The sequence below is a fragment of the Carcharodon carcharias genome, chromosome 15 (assembly GCF_017639515.1).
Source record: "Carcharodon carcharias isolate sCarCar2 chromosome 15, sCarCar2.pri, whole genome shotgun sequence".
Taxonomy (NCBI): Eukaryota; Metazoa; Chordata; class Chondrichthyes; order Lamniformes; family Lamnidae; genus Carcharodon; species Carcharodon carcharias.
The window spans coordinates 108656172-108676581 of record NC_054481.1 but is presented as its reverse complement, the minus strand read 5'-3'; the positions used below and the strand labels follow the sequence as shown (position 1 = coordinate 108676581).

Below are 20410 nucleotides of genomic sequence, written 5' to 3'. Positions count from 1 at the left end.
ACAGACATTTTCAGCCTGAGGGGATTGGTTATAAACACATGTATGATGGAATCAGAAAGAGCCATGAAGTCCACAGAATTATATTGAGGCAATTTGGTCCAACTGATCCACGCTGGTGTTTAAGCTCCCCTCAAGCCTCTTCCCAACCCTCTTCATTTAACCCTGTCATAAGAACATACAAATTAGGAGCAGGAGTAGGCCACTCGGCCCCTTGAGCCTGCTCCGCCATTCAATAAGATCGTGGCTGATCTGATTGTAACCTCAACCCCACATTCCTGCCTAGCCCCACTGCCTAGCTTCCACTGCCTTTTGAGGAAGAGAGTTCCAAAGACTCACGACCCTCTAAGAGAAAGAAATTCTCCTCATCTCTGTCTTTATTGACCCCTTATTTTTAAACAGTGACCCCTAGTTCTAGATTTTCCCACAAGAAGAAACATCATCTCCACATCCACCCTGTCAAGACCCTTCAGGATCTTACAGGTTTCAATTAAGTCACCTCTTACACTTCAAAATTCCAGTGGATACTAGCCTAACCTGTCCAGACTTTCCTCTTAAGACAACCTGCCCATTCCTGGTATTAGTCTAGCAAACCTTCTCTGAATTGCTTTTAATGCATTTATATCTTTCTTTAAAAAAAGGGATCAGTACTGTACACAATACTCCAGATGTGGTCTCACCAATGCCCTGTACAACTGAAATACAATCTCCCTACTTTTGTAATCAATTCCCCTCACAATACATGATCACATTCTATTAGCTTTCCTAATTACTTGCTGTACCTGCATATTAACCTTTTGTGATTCATGCACTAGGTCACCCAGAGCCTCTGAATCTCAGAGCTCTGTAATCTCTCACCATTTAGATAATAAGCTTTTTAAATTCTTCCAGCCAAAATGAATGATTTCACATTTTCCCACATTACACTCCATTTGCCAGGTCTTTGCCCATTCACTTAACCTATCTATGTCACTTTGTAGTCTCCTTACATCCTCTTCACAATTTACTTTCCTACCTATCTTTGTATCATCAGCAAGTTTAGCAACCATTCCTTCTGTCCCTTCATCCAAGTCATTTTATCAGCATATTCTTCTTTTCCTTTGCCCCTCGTGTACTATTTAGCTCCCTCTGCATCTGTGCTTTTCATCTCAACTACTCCTTGTAGTTGCATGCTCCACACTCTTACACTCTTTGGGTGAGCAGTAGCTCGTACTTGTTTATTAGTGATGGACTGTAAAATATAACCTCAACCATTCTTTAAATTACAAGCAGAGCTTCATTTTACCTTGAAAAGCAAAGAATATTATTACATTATAGAATTTAATAATATAATGATGAGGGTACTCCCTAACTGTGACTCCTGCTCTTGCAATCTCCACAAGTCCACTACAGCAACTGTATGCATAGTTTATGTTTAAAGGCACGCTTTTTTTTCTTCTCAAACACTGTTTTTCACTCCCTCAATCCCTGCTCACACCCCTCCAGATCTCAGTTCCAGCATCAAGGCAATGTTGTCAGGGTGGGAATTTAGATTCGGAGTTAAATGGGTCAAAAGGTCTATGAGGATCGGTCACTGAGAGAGAGGCTGGGCCACGACATACCCACTATACCACACCCTCCATTCATCCCTCCATCATCCACTGGCCACACCCCAGGTTGTTGTGTGATTTGCACTACCCTGGGCCAACAATCGGCATTAATTTTCATTATGCACATTACAAAATAAGACAAATAACCAGCCAGTATTCAACACAGCTAAACAAATAAAAAATAGACTAGAGTTAGAAAACATGACTGAATAGCTTTGGAACATTCCTCCCGAGAGCCTGACCAAAGCAAAATGGTCAGTTCAGTCCCTTTGGCTACAACGTTCATCAGTCCCACAGTCACGTGCAATGTAATTCAGGTTGTTAGCATCAGTAGAAAGGCTTTGTGAACAGAATCTCTCCTAATCTGCCACACTGTGCACATTCAGGCTGGTGACGAAGAACTCAACCTGCAATGACCTGCTTGGACCATTAATAGCTTGTAGGTTTGCTGATTTTGTCAGTTATGTTGCAATTAATAAAAGAAGGATGTCTCTTTCATTCTTTTCAACTGTAGGGGCTTTTAGGTTGTTATCCTTTCACAAAACCTTCCATTGAATCCCCACCACCACCACTGCCCATCCTTAACAAATTTAGCTTTTATATGACCTGTATCTGTTGGCACATGTGATGCATAGCTTGTAACTGAGGCTGGCCAAGTACTAAGCCATTTGCACTCTTCCTGAAGGCCTGTAAAAGGATTACTGTGCATGACAGTGATTGGGAGCAGCATTCTGCCACCTACTGCAGATGTCACAAGAATAGTGACCTAATGGCAAGAAGATGGTGACCACGTTGCCAGGTCCACCTGCCATTGTCCCCTCCCCGTCTCCTCTGACCTCCACAAGGCTATCATTAATAAAACACATTGATCTTGAAACATGCAACACTGAGGCACTGATAGTCACAGGGAGCCAGCGAGGGTGCAGGAGAGCCCGGAATGGTGGAGGCCCTGATGAGCTTAGCAGCAGTGCCTTGGTAATATGTTACAGGCCTGCTTCTCACTGGCAGGCCAAATGCACAGTCTGGCTGGCAGTGTTGGGTGGGCGGGGGGGAAGGAAATTCCAGCAACAGGAGGCTGCAGGTGGGGACCTTTGGTGATGGTCCCTGGTATTGCAACATGGGCTTTGAGGATGATCCAGGGGATGTAGGTTGGAGATTGGGAGAGCTGGAGTTGGGGCCTGCTCCTCCTTGCCAATACAGGCTGCTAAAAGAGCCATTTAGCTAGCCAGATCCACTGCTGGATATCCCACAGGATAGGTCTCCCTCTCATTTTCTATTAAATTTAAGTCATCGAAGCGATTATGTTATCAGGCAGCGACTTTGCTACATTAACTAGGCCCCTGCTGCCTTTTGTGGGAATCTCTTCCATGGCCTCATTTCTGGACTTGAAAGTTTAGAGGTGCTGAAACATGACTGGGTTGCCTGATCTTGATATTTTAATCCCTGTCCCCTCTCTCCTCAGTCCAGGAAGGTGGGTGTGTGGGGGAATTAAATAACATATGCAACTGCAGCTGTAGTGTTGAATTCAGAAAACCAAAATTTTAAAAGAATTTAACAAACCCTAGTCAATGCCATCCCTGGCCTGATTATTGTAACTGGCAATAGACACAGGCGCAGGTTCGAAAGTTCATTTTGAAAGCTGAAAAATAATTGTTTCTGGAAAGGCCTACACAAAAAAAAAACATGCTGGCTGATCCCTCCAGCACTGCTCTGACTGACTACTTCTAAAACTCAGCATCACAACAAGATAAGCGGATGAACAGGATGTGGATATTAAGAGCGCAGAGATGTTTTCTCCAGTGTCCTGGCCAATATTTACCTCTCAGCCAACATCACAAAAACTGATCATATATCTCATTGCTGCTTGTGGGAGCTTGCTATACACAAATTGGCTGCTGCCGTTCCCTACATTACAACAGTGACTACACTTCAGAAAGTACTTCATTTGCTCTAAAATACTATAGGGTTCCTGAGATCTTAGAATGCATGAGAGAAATCAAGCTCTTTCTTGCTTTTCATTCTTTATATTGTTCGAAGTTGCCTTACAATTCAATATGTGCCAATAATGTAGAATCACAACAATTGTGTAGTATTATATTCTTGCCCTACAAAGGTAGATGATGACCTTTGACACATGACTCACCATCTCCAAGATCGGCTTTCATTGGTTAAGTAACCTGTGGACTCAGAAGGCTGCTACAAACTGCCTGGTCCTCACGCTCAAAGCTGCATGACATCACCTCAATCCTTGATGTGGTTACTACTGTGTAACCAACCCCAAGCAGTCATTGTTTGCCATATGCTTCCCTGCTTTTTAATTTAAAAGGCTTGCCTGTGGCTTGCAGCTTCAACTCTAGCTGCAGAACGCCTCTCACCCCAATAATTACAGGACACATCACTTAACTTCATTACTTGAGTATGCTCTTGTCCTTTAGCACGTAGTCACTGCTGCAGCGCACAGAGCATTACCTCATCGCTGCCTGGGCAGCTTATATATTCTTCAATGGGAAACAGCATCAAGTGGATCTTGGTAAAGAAACCCGAAATGGTCTCGTTTTCAATTTGACTTGGTATTCAGCCTAAACTTCCATCTTCCTGATATGCAAACAGCATTTAAATATCCTATACTTTTTCTGAGCAGAATTGTCAAATTAAAGTGGCTTTCGGATGTGGGAAAACATTAGTGCGTGAGGACTGCTAAGTACATTGAATAGAGGCTCTTCAAACTCATTCACTGAAGACTCATTTCTCAGAGAAGGGCACCCATTGTCTCTTCTCTATGGGTTAGATTCAAACTGGCTCCAAGAGGCAAAAGAGCAGTGTTCTAATGCGTTGGCCTATTCAGTCCTGCCAAAAGGAAACTAAAACAGTTCTGTCCTTATGTGGTAGAAGATTTTTTTTTATAAAGAGAGGGTGGTGTACTTTGATTGGCAAATGCAGCACCCTGCACAGGACTTGCCATACAGACCAGAATTGGCCTAGACTTGGTCTGTGGTGGGAGCTCGGGTGCTTCTTCTCAGACCAGACGACAGTAAAGGTCAAGGAGAGAAAAATTCTCAGCCGGCACTCTGAGTGTCTGAACATATCAAGTGAGATGTGGATTGGGTTCAGTTGTGATGTCTCTCACATCAGGGAACGTATTTGAAAAAAAAAGTATTGTAGTGAGGTACTAGACAGCAGCCAGCTGCAATATCCCAAAGAATCAGCATTGATAGGAGAAGAAAGAATTAGGGGAAGGAGCTAATGGAAGCGCTGGGCGGGATTTTACGACCCTGATGCGGTGGGGATGGGGACGGAGCCGTGAAATGCAGCGAGCTATTCAAAAGTCCATTGACTCCGGCATAAAAGTCTGCACACTATTTCATTAAATGATTTTAAGAATGTAACCTCCAAACAAAGGTGGAGAATATGAAATATTATATGAAGGTTTTAATTCTGAAACAGTTTACAATTTTATTTGAAGTTTATATACAAAGGAAATATTATGTCCTTGTGCAGGGGACTGTGCCTGTGTCAGGCAGTTAATTGTACAGATTTCATTGAGGAAACAAAGCAGTAATGTCATTATAGGGCAAGCTTTTTGGATAAAATGTCAATGTTTTGACTCACTGAATTGAACCAATTTAGTGTTGGCTTCCTCCTGAATTGAACCAATTTAGTGTTGGCTTCCTCCTGAATTGTCCTCCATCCTGAACAACTTGGATTGTTGGGCCAAATGGAATTCTGCTGTGCTGTGAATCTATAATTATTATGCTCACTGATGCTCAGTTTGGGTTCCGCCAGGGTCACCCAACTTCTGACCTCATTACAGCCTTGGTTCAAACATGGACAAAAGAGCTGAACTCCCAAGGTGAGGTGAGAGTGACTGCCCATGACCTCAAGGCAGTATTTGACAGAATGTGGCATCAAGGAGCCCAAGCAAAACTGGAGTCAATGGGTATCAGGGGGGGAAATTCTCTGCTGGTTGGAGTCATACCTAGCACAAATGAAGGTGGTTGTGGTTGTTGGAGGTCAGTCATCTCAGTTCTAGAACAGCACTGCAGGAGTTCCTCAGGGTAGTGTCCTTGGCCCAACCATCTTCAGCTGCTTCATCAATGACCTTCACTCCATCATAAGGTCAGAAGTGGGGATGTTCGCTGATGATTGCATGGTGTTCAGCACCATTCGCAACTCCTCAGATACTGAAGCAGTCCATGTCCATATGCAGCAAGACCTGGATAATATCCAGGCTTGGGCTGACAGATGGCAAGTAACATTTGCACCACACAAGTGCCAGGCAATAAGGGGAGAATCTAACCCTCGTCCCTTGACATTCAATGGCATTACCATTGCTGAATCCCCCACTATCAACTCCATGGGGTTACCACTGACCAGAAATTGAACTGGACCAGCCATATTAATACTGTGGCTACAAAAGCAGCTCAGAGGCTAGGAATCCCAGGCTCTCCAAAGCCTGTGCACTATCAACAAGCACTTTCCACCTGCCTGGATGAGTGCAGCTCCAACAACACTCAAGAAGATCTATATTATCTAGAACAAAGCAGCCCACTTGATTGGCACCCTATCTGCAAACATTCACTCCCTCCACCAAGGAACTCACCTAGGTTCCTTACAAAGCACCTCCCAAACCCACGACCACTACCATCTGGAAAGATAAGGGTAGCTTACACATGGGAACATCACCACCTGGAAGTTCCCCATCAAGCCACTTGCCATTGACTTGGAAATGTATCGCCGTTTCTTCATTGTTGCTGGGTCAAAATCCTGGAACACCCTCCCTAACAGCACTGTGGGTGTACCTACACACACATGGACTGCAGCGGTTCAAGAAGGAAGCTCACCAACACTTTCTCAAAGATATTAGGGATGGGCAATAAATGCTGGCCTAGCCAGCAATGTTCACATCATATTAATTGTACCACAACCTATTTAGCATATTCACTGAGCAATTCAGTTAGATGAAAACTTTACATATATATTATTTCACATAAGTTGATTTAAAAAAAATCTTAAAATTAATTTTGTGTTGTGAAATGGGGCATTTCAATTTTGGGCACCAGTATGAGCATCCCAACCTTCTTGGATGATCTAACACAGTTAGATTGAGAGTAAAACATCCCCTCCCCAACTCCAACAATGTGCCATAACTTTAAATTTAAGATAATTTGTTACTGTACAGTATGACATTCCACCAGTTTCCATTCCAGCTATCACCACCCTGGCTAATCTTGCCAATTGAGTGCCAGATGGAGGCAGTTTTGAGTTGGGACACATGCTCACTAAGAATTTCACAGTCAGACAGAACTTTAATCCCTTCAGTCTTGGCTGAATTTTAATCTTATAAATGAAAGGCCAGTCCTCATTACTGTGATTAGATTTCTAAATTTGAGCTGATGCTGGCTTGATGGGCAGAGCATCAAGCATCAAATAAATGGGGACTATCTTCCATCTGAATCAAGATGCAAGAGAGATGCATCTTGTCAGGATTTGGGATTCTATAGAAATGAACACAAGGTGGTTTATTGGGAACTTTCCTTACCCTGGAGCAGACCACTCTACCACTGAATTCTGAACTGTCGCCCACTAAGAATCCTGCGACAAGTAACTCACCTCCTGATCCCCAAAGCCTGTCCACAAGGCACACGTCAGGAGTGTGATGGAATACTCTTCAGTTGCCTGGATGAGTGCAGCTCCCACAACACTCAAGAAGCTGGGCACCGTCCAGGACAAAGCAGCCTGCTTGATTGGCACCACATCCACAAACATTCACTCCCTCCACCAATGCACAGTAATAGCAGTGTGTACTATCTACAAGATGCACCGCAGAACTTCACCAAGGCTCCTTAGAGAGCACCTTCCAAACCCATGACCGCTACCATCTAGAAGGACAAGGGCAGCAGATAGATGGGAACACCACCACCTGGAAGTTCCCCTCCAAGTCACCCACTACCCTGACTTGGAAATATATCGACGCTTCTTCACTGTTGCTGGGTCAAAATCCTGGACCTCTTCCTAACAGCACTGTGGGTGTACCTACACCACATAGATTACAGCGGTTCAAGAAGGCAGCTCACCATCACCTTCTCAAGGGAAACTAGGGATGGGCAATAAATACTGGCCTAGCCAGCAAAGCCCAAAAACCCTGAATGAATAAAAAAAACTTAAATGCCTGATGCATAGAGCTGAACAACATTCAGTTTAACAAATTCAATTTTAGAATCACGCTGTGACCTGAGCAGTTTGCCAGACACTTGAATAAAATGTCCCCATTCTTCTCTACCCATTGGATTCGCAGGATCATTTTTGGAAAGTGAATCTATTTAAAGATTCTCCAGTGATGAAGGTGATAAATACACCACCTGGTGTGAAACTAAACAACACCACAAGGTCTGTGCTGAATTCACTGAACTCACCCGGTTGCCAACAGAGACCTTATGGTTGACTGCAGTGTCCCTGAGCTCTGGAGGGAATGAAAGTCAATCAGGCAGCTTGTTCCTAATCATTAAGGGGAGGATTTTCCCCTCGTCCGGCGGGTACGGCGGGTGGGCCTGGGAACAGCCGTGAGGCCGACTGCCGCCCGCAATAGGGCTCAGACCGCGACTTCACATTGGCTGGTCATTCATGAAAGGCGCGCTCAGAGCCTCAGCGCTGCCGGGGTGGGGGCGGGAGGAGCGCGGGTGCTGAAGTGTGTGCCCGTGCGAGGGTGCGCTCAGTGAAAGCTCCCTGAAGGCACAGAGCTGCCTCAGGTAGCTGAAGATTTTTAACCTGAAAAAAATAAAGATTTCAAAAATAAGGACTCTGTCACAGGAAGAAGGACTTGTAAAAAAGGAGATTAAAAACATTTTATTCACCCGTGGATGAGGTTTCATTAAAAATGCAAAGGCCGCCTGGCCTATTCGCCCGCCAACTGAACGGCTGGACAGGCAGCAAAAAATTCAATTTAATTAATTGATCAAGGACCTTCATGGCCCTCTTCTTTGTCGGCTGCTGCCTCTCGCACGCGCCCGCCGAGCTAAAGGTTGGGAGAGTGCACGATAACGTTGTGTCGCTCGCCCGATGTCATTGCGCACATTTTCACGCCTGCTCGGGTTGGGTGCACGCCTGCCTGTGGGACAAAAAATTCTGCCCTATGCTGTGATGGGTGCTGGAATGTATGGTGTGAACATCCCAGAGAGAAAAATCGCACTGCTCACTTAGAACTGCAAAACGGTAAAAGCATTCTTTTTAAAGGCTTCTGAGGAATCAGGCGGTGCCCCTCAATGATGGAACAGGCTGCTGATTTTCACTATCCAGACTGGCACATGAAGAATGGCTGAGATACCAGATGGTGGTCAGAAATCATGGAACCCCTCAGCAAGGAGCCAGTGCCCCTGGACCTGAAGGGAAGGTCTAAGGAGTAAACCCAATTTAAGTTGAACTCCAGATTCGGATTAAAACGCCTAAAGTACTGTGTAAATTTAAAGTTTCAGTGGAGCAGCTGGATTCAGTGGAGGTGTGTGTGAACAGTCGCTCACCTTATCCAACTTTGCTTCGATTTCCACGACATCAGTCTCCACCTCCTCAATTGTCGCCCTGCAATGAAAACACAGACGTTAGCAAGTGAATCAGCAGCAGAGGCACAGCCATCAACATCACCCCATTATACAATAAGATTTCTCTTTCCACTTGCTGTATCAAAACATCTTTTGAGCATTTATTTAAGTCCGATATTAAGTTTTATTGATGTTGGCGTATTGAATTCAGGTCAATCGATGGCCACAAAAATGATATACGTGTAATTCAATGCAAATAATTTGTTTCTACATACTGTACAGTAGAATCTACTGAAACTGAGAACTGGAGGATCTATGAGGGACTTAAGGGAGAGATTTTGCATAGGAACAATCCTTAAAGCACCAATCATCTGCATTTGTTTTCTATCTGCATTACACCCCATTTTATTCATACCAGCTTTGTGTCATAGCGGAAAGTGGGGCAGGGTTTTTATGCTTGATGGGGGCATGTGTGGAGGTGGGCAGGCAGGCATGAAAATTTGTCATTGGTTGGTGTGGCAGTTTGCTGGCACCATCCTGGAGGTGGAATGGGAGGGGGGGTGGAGGTGGCAGGAAGGCTACCTGCCCACAAATGACAGGTGGACAATTAAAGGTCCTTACATTAAGGCCGAAGAACATCGGAGCCTCTGTCATCACTATCATACTCCGGAACTACACCATGCATCTAAAAATGCACATTGCCACAGTAATTCAGACTCCTTGGGGAGGGGTCGGTTGGCTCAGTTGGCTGGATGGCCAGTGCTGTTCAGATTGATGCCAACAGCATGGGGTTCGATCCGCGTCTCGGCTGGAGTGGAATCAAGGCCTGCCTCCTTGCCCTACCTGTGGTGGAGGTCGTGATGCTGTGTGTTGGATCAGCCTTCAGGCAGAGAACTGGAGAAGATATTAAGACCTAAAGTTAAAGGAGCGTCCAGGTCCTCTGAGACATCAGGGAGCAGGCCAGCAGCCTGGATACAGCCTTCCAGCAGCAGACTGAAGGTCAGTGCTCCAGGCAAGCTTGAAGGCCCTCCCCATCTGCCTGGCCTCAGCTGCAGAAACAGGCCACCCTGTGGTGGGGTTTCCCCTCCACAATAGTCACTTGGCTGCTTGCTCTTTTATTTAAAACTTTAAAAATTTAGAGGGAGGGCATCTCCTTCTTGAAGCACCTTCTCTTTCTCCTACTTGAATAGGCATCCTGCTGCTTCTTCTGTGTTGGAGGGCCTCCTATCAGCCCTCCAGCTTTAAGCGCATGCCTGCTGTCCTCAATTGGGTGGTGGGCTCACCATCTGGCCATTAATTCAGAGAAAATCACTGCCTGGTGAACTCCCTTACAGTGCAGGATTGGGACCTCATTTGGGCCCTGTTGGGGTCATGACCCACAGGACAAAATCCTGCCCATGGGCTCTAAAAGATCTATTTGGACTCTAACTTGGACTCTATGACACTGTGTCTGGAACTCCTCCACATGATGCATTGAAATATGCTCTACGATACAATGACCATTAAAGTGCATATTTCCCTCCTTCCTTGATATGGTTTCAGTCCTATAAAAAATGAACACACAGCCCTTTGTGTTTCTCTATACACAAGTGTGTAAAAGCCTTTGTGACCCTGTATATTTTCCCTCAATTTAGCAGCAATGTGCTGACAGACCAGTTAGTGTAATGACAGGGATATCCAATCTCTGCCAGGGGCTGTGTTGCAGTTGCCATTGGTACTCCAATGGCAACACTGAGAAAGTGTTATGGTTGAAATGTCTGATACAAAATTTTTGATTGTTTCTCTTAGTGATGTAGAGATCTTTGGATTGTCCACCATGGTAGATGGTACTTCACAATGCCAATTTTCCATTGATGCTAGAATTTTGGATTAATACAATCCAAGATCCAAATCCTGATCTAATTTCCGGCTTCATTGATTCCCTTTCAGAATTCTACAATGCACTGGCTTAAGTTGACCATCTCCAACAACAGAGAATCTAACCATCTCCCCATGACATTCAATGGCATTACCATCACTGAATCCCCCACTAACAACATCCTGGAGGTTATCCTTGACCAGAAACTGAACTGGACCAGCTATATAAATACTGTGGCTACAAGAGCAGGGAGCAGGTCAGAGGCTGGGAATGCTGACTCTGTCCACCATTTACAAGGCACAAGTCAGGAGCGTGATGGAATACTCTTCACTTGCCTGGATGAGTGCAGCTCCAACAACACTCAAGAAGTTTGACACCATCCAAGACAAAGTCACCCAATCGATTGGCATCCCATCCACAAACATTCACTCCCTCCACCATCGACGCACAGTAGCAGCAGTGTGTATCATCTACGTAATGCAATGCAGTAACTCATCAAGGCTCCTTTGACAGCACCTTCGAAACACACAACATTGACCACCTAGAAGGCCAAGTGCAGCAGATGCATGGGAACACCAACACTTGGATGTTCTCCTCCAAGTCACACACCATCCTGACTTGGAAATATGTTGCCGTTCCTTCACTGCTGCTGGATCAAAATCCTGGAACTCCCATCCTAACAGCATTGTGGGTGTACCTACACCACATGGACTGCAGCAGTTCAAGAAGGCAGCTGTGGAAACACGCTCTGGGAGGCTTCTTAGTCAAACAAAACAAACTTTATTTACACAAGAGCTTCTGTGGCTGCTTGCGTACCACCAGCCCCTCATACAGCCATCTTTCTTTTCTAGGAAACCCCTCCCTAAAATTTATTCCCCTATGCTAGCCACACATTGGTTGAACAAATCACGTGACTCCTACTCAGTTGAACTGATCTTAATGTGACAGTCATCACAGCAGCTCACCACCATCTTCTCAAGGGTAATTAGGGATGGACAATAAATGCTGGCCTAACCTGTGAAGCCTACATCACATGAACGAATAGAAAAAAGTGCTCTACAGGCTGGAGTATAACGTTTATCCTGCACAAATCCTCACATTAGAAAAAAAGATTTGCATTTATATAGTGCTTTTCACCACCATTGGATGTCTCAAAGTGCTTTACAATCAATGAAGTAATTTTAAATAATAGTCACTATTGTAATGTAGAAATTGCAACAGCCAATTTGTGCACAGCAAGCTCCCACAAACAGCAATGTGACAATGACAAGAAAATCTGCTTCTTGTGATGCTGTTCATGGGATAAGCATTGAGCAGGACAACAGGGATAACTCAGACAAAGGTAAAATACTGCGGATGCTGGAAATCTGAAACAAAATCAAAAAATGCTAAACAAACTCAGCAGGTCTGACAGCATCTGATAGCAGGGGATAACTCCCCTACTCCTCTTCAAAATAATGCCGTGGGATCTTCTGCATCCACCTAAGCAGGCAGATGAGATATTGGTTTAATGTCCCATTAAATAGACAGCACCTCAAGCAATGCAGCATTCCTTCAGTTCTGTACTGGAGTTCATCCTTGATTTTTCTGCCAAAGCCCTGGAGTGGGACTTGAACCCAAAACCTTATAAATTAAAAGCAAGGGTGCTACCTACTGAGCCATAGCTGAGACTCAGGCCTGCTGTTGGCCACCACCTCTTCAACCAAGCTTTTGGTGTGCAAAGACAAGCCCAGCAACTACAGGCCAGTTAACCACAATGGTGGAGAAGTTTCTAGGGGCAAGTCAGGACTAAATTAATAGTCACTTGGGCAAATGTGGGTTAATTAAGGGAGGCAAGCACATGTTAAGGGCAAATTGTGTTTAGCTAGCTTGCTTGAATTGTTGCGGGCGGGTGGTGGTGGCAGAGGGTGGAATAGTGGCCGGGATTTTCCGGCCCTTTCGAGGGTGGGACCAGCCGTGGGCGAGGTGGCGCCCCAGCCAGAAGCCCATTGACTTACAGCAGGACCGGAAGATCCCGATGGCAGGCGAGTGCGGAAAATCCCGCCCAGTATGTCTAACCAATCACTATCAGCCTATCATCGCTTCCAGGATCCTCTTCTTAACAACTCCACCATTGTGTGCATCAGTTGCCAAAGCCCTGAGCTCAGGAATTCCTTCCCAAAGCCTCGCCACCTCGTTACCTTTGTCTCCTCCTTTCAGATGCTCCTCAAAACCGACCTCTTTGACCAAGCATCGGGTTAACTGCCCTATATCACCACATATGACTTGCTGTCATAGTTTATTTTATATTGCCCCTATGAAGTGCCTATTATGCTAAAGGCCCAATATAAATCCAATTTGCTGTTGTGGTTCTGAGGAGGAAAATCCATGTCATTGTGTTGTTGGGAGCCACTATCAGAATCGCCACGTCATTGCTCGAGGCTTGTGTTTGTCCCCATTGTCACCAGCCACTCTAATGTACCTTTCCATTCTTCATGTGCAGGCCCAGACAGGGAGCTGAGGCAGTGTATTCAACTAAAGAAGACACCACAACCAAGTCTGACTACGTCCTTCTCAATTGGCATTTGCATAGCAACCAGGCATGGGTATTCCAGCTGGTTCTTCTCCAGCCTGGGGGCATTGAACCTAATTAAATTGCCACTACCATCATTCCGCTGGAGATCAGTTAACTCTGCACACATCAGACATGAAACCTTGCACCCTGTCTAGTTGGTTGATGGGGGTTGTGCATTTACCAACTGAACTATTATGGTTCGCTGAAGAGACACCAATACTTTGGCTTCTGTGTTTAATTTCAGTAGATGTGAGTGTCCTTGTGGGAGCTACCACTTCAATATTCATGCAGAGACATTAAGATATTACAAATGAACTGATCTTGGCTCCTTTTTTATTTCTGTGAGTCAATATTTCCAGGATGTAAGTGGAGAGTGAATTAATTTTGATCATCGCTGCTGATTTGGAAATGGATAATAAACTAGTCAGGACACGTTCATTGAAGTTTAAGATTACAGGTTGAGAAGCTTAAAGAGTGGAGGACAGCTCTTTTTTTTAGGTTTACTGACTAGAACGTCCTAAAGCATCGCAGAATTGTTTACAGTGCGAAAGGAGGCTATTCAGCCCATCATGTCTGCACCAGCTCTCCGAATGAGCAATTCATCTAGTGCCATTCTCCTGCCTTCTCCCTGTAACCCTGCACATTCTAGTCCTGATGGGCTGGTCCTCATTACCCCAGAAGTAAAAGCCAGTGACTTAGGGTAGAAACATTGGAAATTGCAGAAGGGAATCAATCTTGTTCATATTAAGCAGTAACAAATGAGGAATATGAACACTCAGAATTAACTTTAATGACAAACCATTGCTAAAACGCAGTGTGCTTTCTAATGACATTTGGGTTGAAGAGGAAAGGTGCAAGATTTCAAATAATGCCTGCTTTCATGGGATCTGCTGAACAGTTGAGGCGCCTCCTTTACAAATTTCTGCCTGAGGAAGCAGCCACCTGCAGTTATTTGAGCTGCTTTCGGAATCAATTACTCTGTAGTCCATTCTGTGGAGTACCACTCAAAGGTAGATTTTAAAGGGATCTGATCTGTCTTGATTAGCTTTGGAGACTCATGTTAACAATTACCAAACGGCTCCAACAAAAAATTTAAAAAGTCACCAGGCTCTCACCAGATGGGCGTTGTGCCAAAGCTGACGTACATTAATCCTTTGAAAACATTAAATTGAGCGTAATTCAGTTGCTCCACCTGGGAGCAACTGAAAGGTAATAAACTAATGAAATGGTTCAGGTGACATCATGAAACACGAGCAAGGTGCACGCAGTTCACAATCGCTCCATGAATCCCAAGATGAGATTACACTCTTGAAAATCACCCTGTTCTGCTCCAATTTCCAATTAGCCCCTCCTTAGGGCATTACTCATGCTGGGGATCAGTGGGAGCCAGCGCTTTAAAATGATCAGGCTGTCTTTAAATTGTTAATGTTAGTAAAGACCTAGCAACACTCAGTATTTATAGAACAAAGGTAACCAGCATCCTGAACAGATTAGTGTGAAAGTGTGCATGCTAACAAATCAGTGCACCATTTTCAGTATAATTCTGTGTTATCAATTTGTCTCACAAAGAAATGGATACTGGTGTAAAATTGGGATCTGCAGTTTAAAGTGATTATAATTGCTGAGGGGCACAGATATGGTGTGAGGGTGGACAAAATGGGACTTGGGTCTGCTGTCCCCAGAAGCACTTCAGAGGCAGCACAGGGGCTGCTGGGTGCAGAGGCAGGCAGATTGGGTGAAAAGGCCCACCTCGGTATTCCGGCATTGTGAACAGTGTGAAAAAAACAGTACTCTAGTCCACACCCTCACACCCCCTTGCCCCCCACATACTCCCATGCAACATTCATGCAAACCCCATACCACCTCATGCTCCCCACCCACCCTCTATGGCCCATCAAACTTTCCATGCTAACCTATGGCCCTCTACCCACCCCCCATGGCCCGTCATACTATCCACGTGAGCCTATGCTGAGATTAAATAAAGTTCTCAAGTGTCAATTGATGAATTCACTATTTAAAAAAAAACACTCTCATTGATAAAAACCCATTTATTACATTTAACTTCCTTGAATCCCTCATCATTCATATTCATAGCCCCACTTCAAAGATTTTATAAGCATTTGGAGCTATCAAACTGTGAACTGACAGATGCCCAACTGTGATAATGATAGGTTGTGAGAGCAGTCATGTAGCACTATTCCTATAACGATAACCCTCAAGTTTATTTCAAAAGACAGGGTGAAATAGCAAGCACTGTTTATTTTTCAACACTGCTGACAGTTTTTAAAAAGTATTTCAAAGGCAGGAGATTTAAATACCTTGACAGCTTGACAGTTCCAACACACTTATCCACATTCATGTCCATTTTTAATAATCACAAGGGCTTATGACCTCTCCCAAAGAGAACCTGCTCTCTCCCGAGGGTGAACCCAGGACCATATCCAAAAGGGTACCCTACCTCTCCAGAGAACTCTGATGAGTTTAGATCTTCCCCTACCGGGCCCAAAGTACTTACATCGTATTTCCCACTCCCTCCTTTCTAAAATCAGATCAGACTGAAGCTGGCTGCACTTGCAGCTGCCTCTGTGAACCATGAATGTGCAAAGTTCAGCCTGCTGCCCTTTCTCCAACTGCGAAAATGGTGAGGTTGGGTTTGGGGGGTGGGCTTTCTGGATTCAAGCCTCCGGAGCCATTTTCGCAATTTTTGTGTGAAAATTCTGGCCCTATTCTAAGGAGTTGTTAGGACAGATGAGTAAAAGTTTGGTTAAGGAGCTAGATTCTAAGGAGGATTTAAAAGAAAGAAAGAAAGAGAATTTGAAAGATAGGGAGCTTTAAAGGGAAAATCCAGTGCTTAAATTTAATCTGTTTCAGCCTTTAGTTGCTGTTTTTAGCTTGTCTGATGGTGTGGGGCAACTTCAAGTAGACCCAGGTACTACAACTAATCTGTTTAGTAAATGTATCCAGTCAAAAAATCACCAAGGAATTGTTCACTCTTTTTAGCAAACGACACAAGTGTTCAGTTTAATCGATGCATAACTCAGTTCTGTGACTCTTCAAGAAAATAATTTCAGAAGGAAACTAACAATTTTTTTGGTATACTGTGGACCACAAACAAAATTAACAAAGGACTGAGGACAGATGGACAAACTGATTGTGGAATCCTCAACAAACTCTTCCGCAGTCCTTGCAAACATGGATGTGGTTGGGTATAATTAAAGAACAGGGGATAAAACTGACCAAACCACTGTTATTTTGCTAAAGCAAATTTTAAACATGGAGTTTTAAACCACTTTAGATTGTTGAATCTTACAGTAAATGCAGACTGCAAAAAGTGAGCTTCTATGCGGAACAGTCGGAACATAAAGATAAAAGCAAAAAACTGCGGATGCTAGAAATCCAAAACAAAAACAAAAATACCTGGAAAAACTCAGCAGGTCTGGCAGCATCTGTGGATAGGAGCACAGTTAACGTTTCGAGTCCGAATGACCCTGTTGAAGGGTCATTCGGACTCAAAACGTTAACTGTGCTCCTATCTGCAGATGCTGCCAGACCTGCTGAGTTTTTCCAGGTACTTTTGTTTTTGTTGGAACATAAGCATTTGCAATGCAATGCTTGCAAAACACCATCATTGTGGTATTATAGAGAATGGGTCCATGCTGATTTTAACCTCATTACTGCCAGCAGCTCTCTGTTCTCCTAGACAACCACCAGAGCAGTGGAATTCATAATAGTAGTGATAGTCTCTATTAAAATGATGGGAGACTTGTACCTCTCAGTTCCACAACGATCAGTGCAACAGCAACTTGAAATTATATAGCACTTTTAACCTAGTAAAATATTCACACAAGCCACAGAAAGATATTAGGACAAGTGACAGGTAGGTTTTAAGGAGCGTCTTAAAGGAGTGAGAGAGATGGAGAGGTTTCAACAGTGAATTCCAGTGCTTAGGCCTAGGTAGCTGAAAGCATGCTCACCACTGGAGCAATGAAGATCAGGGATGTAACTACTTAAACCACTGGGGGAGCTCATCATTCATTAAAACTAAACTAAAATCATCTTTCGTTATGATATCTACTTGTTTATGTAACAAGTTCCTGAACAACCTGATTAAAAACTGGATGTTATTCTATGTTTCAATTTATATCAAACAGGTTCACTCATGCCCAATCTAACTGAGGCTCAATGTTTACCTTAAACCACTGAGGAATTACTGATAACAAATGTTTATTGGAGAATACTTTGTATGCCTGCAATGTTCTCTGGGCACCTTTGAAGGTGCACAGTAACATATCACTAGACTTCTGTGTACTGGCTAAATTAGTGGTCTGATTTATTTACAAGTGAAGTAATATACAAAGTAATAATATAAAAACAAAAAACTGCAGATGCTGGAAATCCAAAACAAAAACAGAATTACCTGGAAAAACTCAGCAGGTCTGGCAGCATCGGCGGAGAAAAGTGTTGATGATAATTTATATAGATTTTTCTTTTCCCACCTATTTCCATTATTTTAAAATCTTTTATGCTTTGCTAGTCTTTCCACCCCACCCCCACTAGAGCTGTACCTTGAGTGCCCTTCCATCCATTCTTAATTAGCACATTCGTTTAGATAATATCACCACCTTCAACACCTCTGTGTTCTTTTGTTCTTTTGTCTGTGACATCTTTTGATTATCTGCTCCTATCACTGCTTGCTCGTCCCTACAACCACAACATCCCCCACTTCTCTTCCCCACCCCCCCACCTCCCCACCTTAAACCAGCTTATATTTCACCCCTCTCCTTATATTCACTCAGTTCTGTTGAAGGGTCATGAGGACTCGAAATGTCAACTCTTTTCTTCTCCGCTGATGCTGCCAGACCTGCTGAGTTTTTCCAGGTAATTCTGTTTTTGTTTAATATATGAAGCAAATAGCAAAGCATGATACTGAAACAAACAATCGATCTTGAATCAGCTCGTAAGCACTTCATCTATTTTCTTACAGAAAGACATTTCTTAGAATCTCTATATAGTCTTTGATGGTGAGCGTGTGTGAGACTTCCTCACACGCTCCTTTTTCATTCGTGACAGATGTCAGCTACAAAGCAAAATAGAGAATGGAAGATTTTGTGTGCTATAAGCTGTCTTTTTCTTTGAAGGTGAAACCATTTTATTCTCACTAGTCTATTAAACAAAAATTTTGCCACTTTTAATGCTCAGGTGGACAAACACTTTGATGTTTCTGGAAGCCTCAATACAGTCTGTTGTCGATCATTCTACTTGTTGAAGTGGAATCATCACATTAAACGCTCGTCATCCTTCAAAAAGTGTATAATTTGATTCACTAGGAATCAACAGTACAGAATGGTTTTGACTTTAGTACATTCTGCATGGCCATTATAGGGTTAAAAGTAAGTGCCATGATGCCACAATTAAGATAACATATATTAAAACATATATCCCAAATGGGTCAAAATCTGATTTTTTTTTCATTACTTAAAATCCAACATTACAACTACCCAATGCTGATTGCCATATCCACTGCAGTTGATGTTACACATGGTGAATTTAAAGCCTTTGTTGGGTTCGAAGAGCAGAGACAGGTCAGACCGCCATAGAAAGGCTAAAGATCAGTGGTATTCCCCAGCACTGGGTGCAAACAGACACAGCAATTATACGTGCAGCTCATTCTAAATGTGATTTAATTGCTAAAACCTATTTGCACAACATACATTGGTAAACAGTTAGTCTATTCATTGCTATTGTGCCATTCTGAAGATTTAACTGCGATGTCAACACCTTAATGACACAGTGAGACCTTTCTTTAATGAACTAGTGTTTGCTTTTGCACTTTTTCATTGCAGCAAAAGCTTGATTAGGTCAGACGCAGACAGTATGGGAGAACTCTTCCAGCTACACACTGGCAGAAAGGATCCTTGCCCAGACTGGAAATGTGCAGGCACACACCAGCAATTTTTCTATATGTTGCTGGCAGTGGAGTTACCAACTCTGGCTGGAAATATTCTCCCCTCACCCCCCCCAACCTTCCAACCACACAACCCAGTCAAACAGTCATTTTTTTCCATTCCCAATATTGCTATAAGCAAAAGTGTTCAAAGAAATAAAAGAAACATTCTTTTTAATACCCCTATGATTAGTCTCCTTGGTTACTAGCAGCAGCTTCCAGTAAATTAACCTTCAATTACTCCAAGATAATCCTGGAGGTAATCCTGAGGCAATAGCCACAGTTCCTTGTCACCTGAATGTTTTTGGAAAACTCCCCCTTGAATTAAAGCCGAGTTACTCCGTGAAGAAATTTTCATTACAGTTGAGTCAATTATCAGCACCGAATTCTCATGGATGACCCTTCGCCCTTTATCTCTTCACTTAGGGTGAGGCATTTGTATTGATCAGAGCATGATGGCAGCTGGAGAACGACAACTAGCATCAGTTCCTGGGATTTTCCGGTCCCACCGGTAGCGGGAATCGTCGTGGGCGGGACAGATAATTTGACGGACCAGCTAAAGGTCCATTGACTTCAGGTGGGAATTTTGGACTGGAGGGGTAAGGAAGCCAGAACCAAAAATAACTGTGTGGCACTCAATCCCAATCACTATACAGTAACTCCTGCTGCAAAGTGCATCTGGACATCTGGTGAGGATAAAACTCACTGGGAGGGGTGCGTTTTAACCAACCCCACCTCAGGCAGCAGACTGACAGGCTCGGTGAAGCTCCCTGTTTCACACCAGATGTAACTGCAGTTGATGGAAAGTAAGACCAGGCCCATTGTTCAAATTCCGCATACAGAAAGTGGTCACTTGTATGAGATGCTGGACTGTGGTAAGTGCCCATGGGACCACGGCCTAAAGTGCGGCAATAGCTTCAGGTAAGGAGAAAGGTT

General features: G+C 43.7%; 1 protein-coding gene across 3 annotated transcripts in view; it reads right to left on the bottom strand.

The window, feature by feature from the left end:
* The window catches only part of LOC121288042 (arf-GAP with coiled-coil, ANK repeat and PH domain-containing protein 3-like), a 331715-nt gene that overhangs the window by 165935 nt on the left and 145370 nt on the right, over positions 1 to 20410 (bottom strand). For all 3 annotated transcript variants that reach the window (XM_041206296.1, XM_041206297.1, XM_041206298.1), the window contains exon 2: positions 9101 to 9158. In XM_041206296.1, the coding sequence (XP_041062230.1) occupies positions 9101 to 9158 (58 nt within the window). The remainder of the gene's footprint in view (positions 1 to 9100; positions 9159 to 20410) is intronic.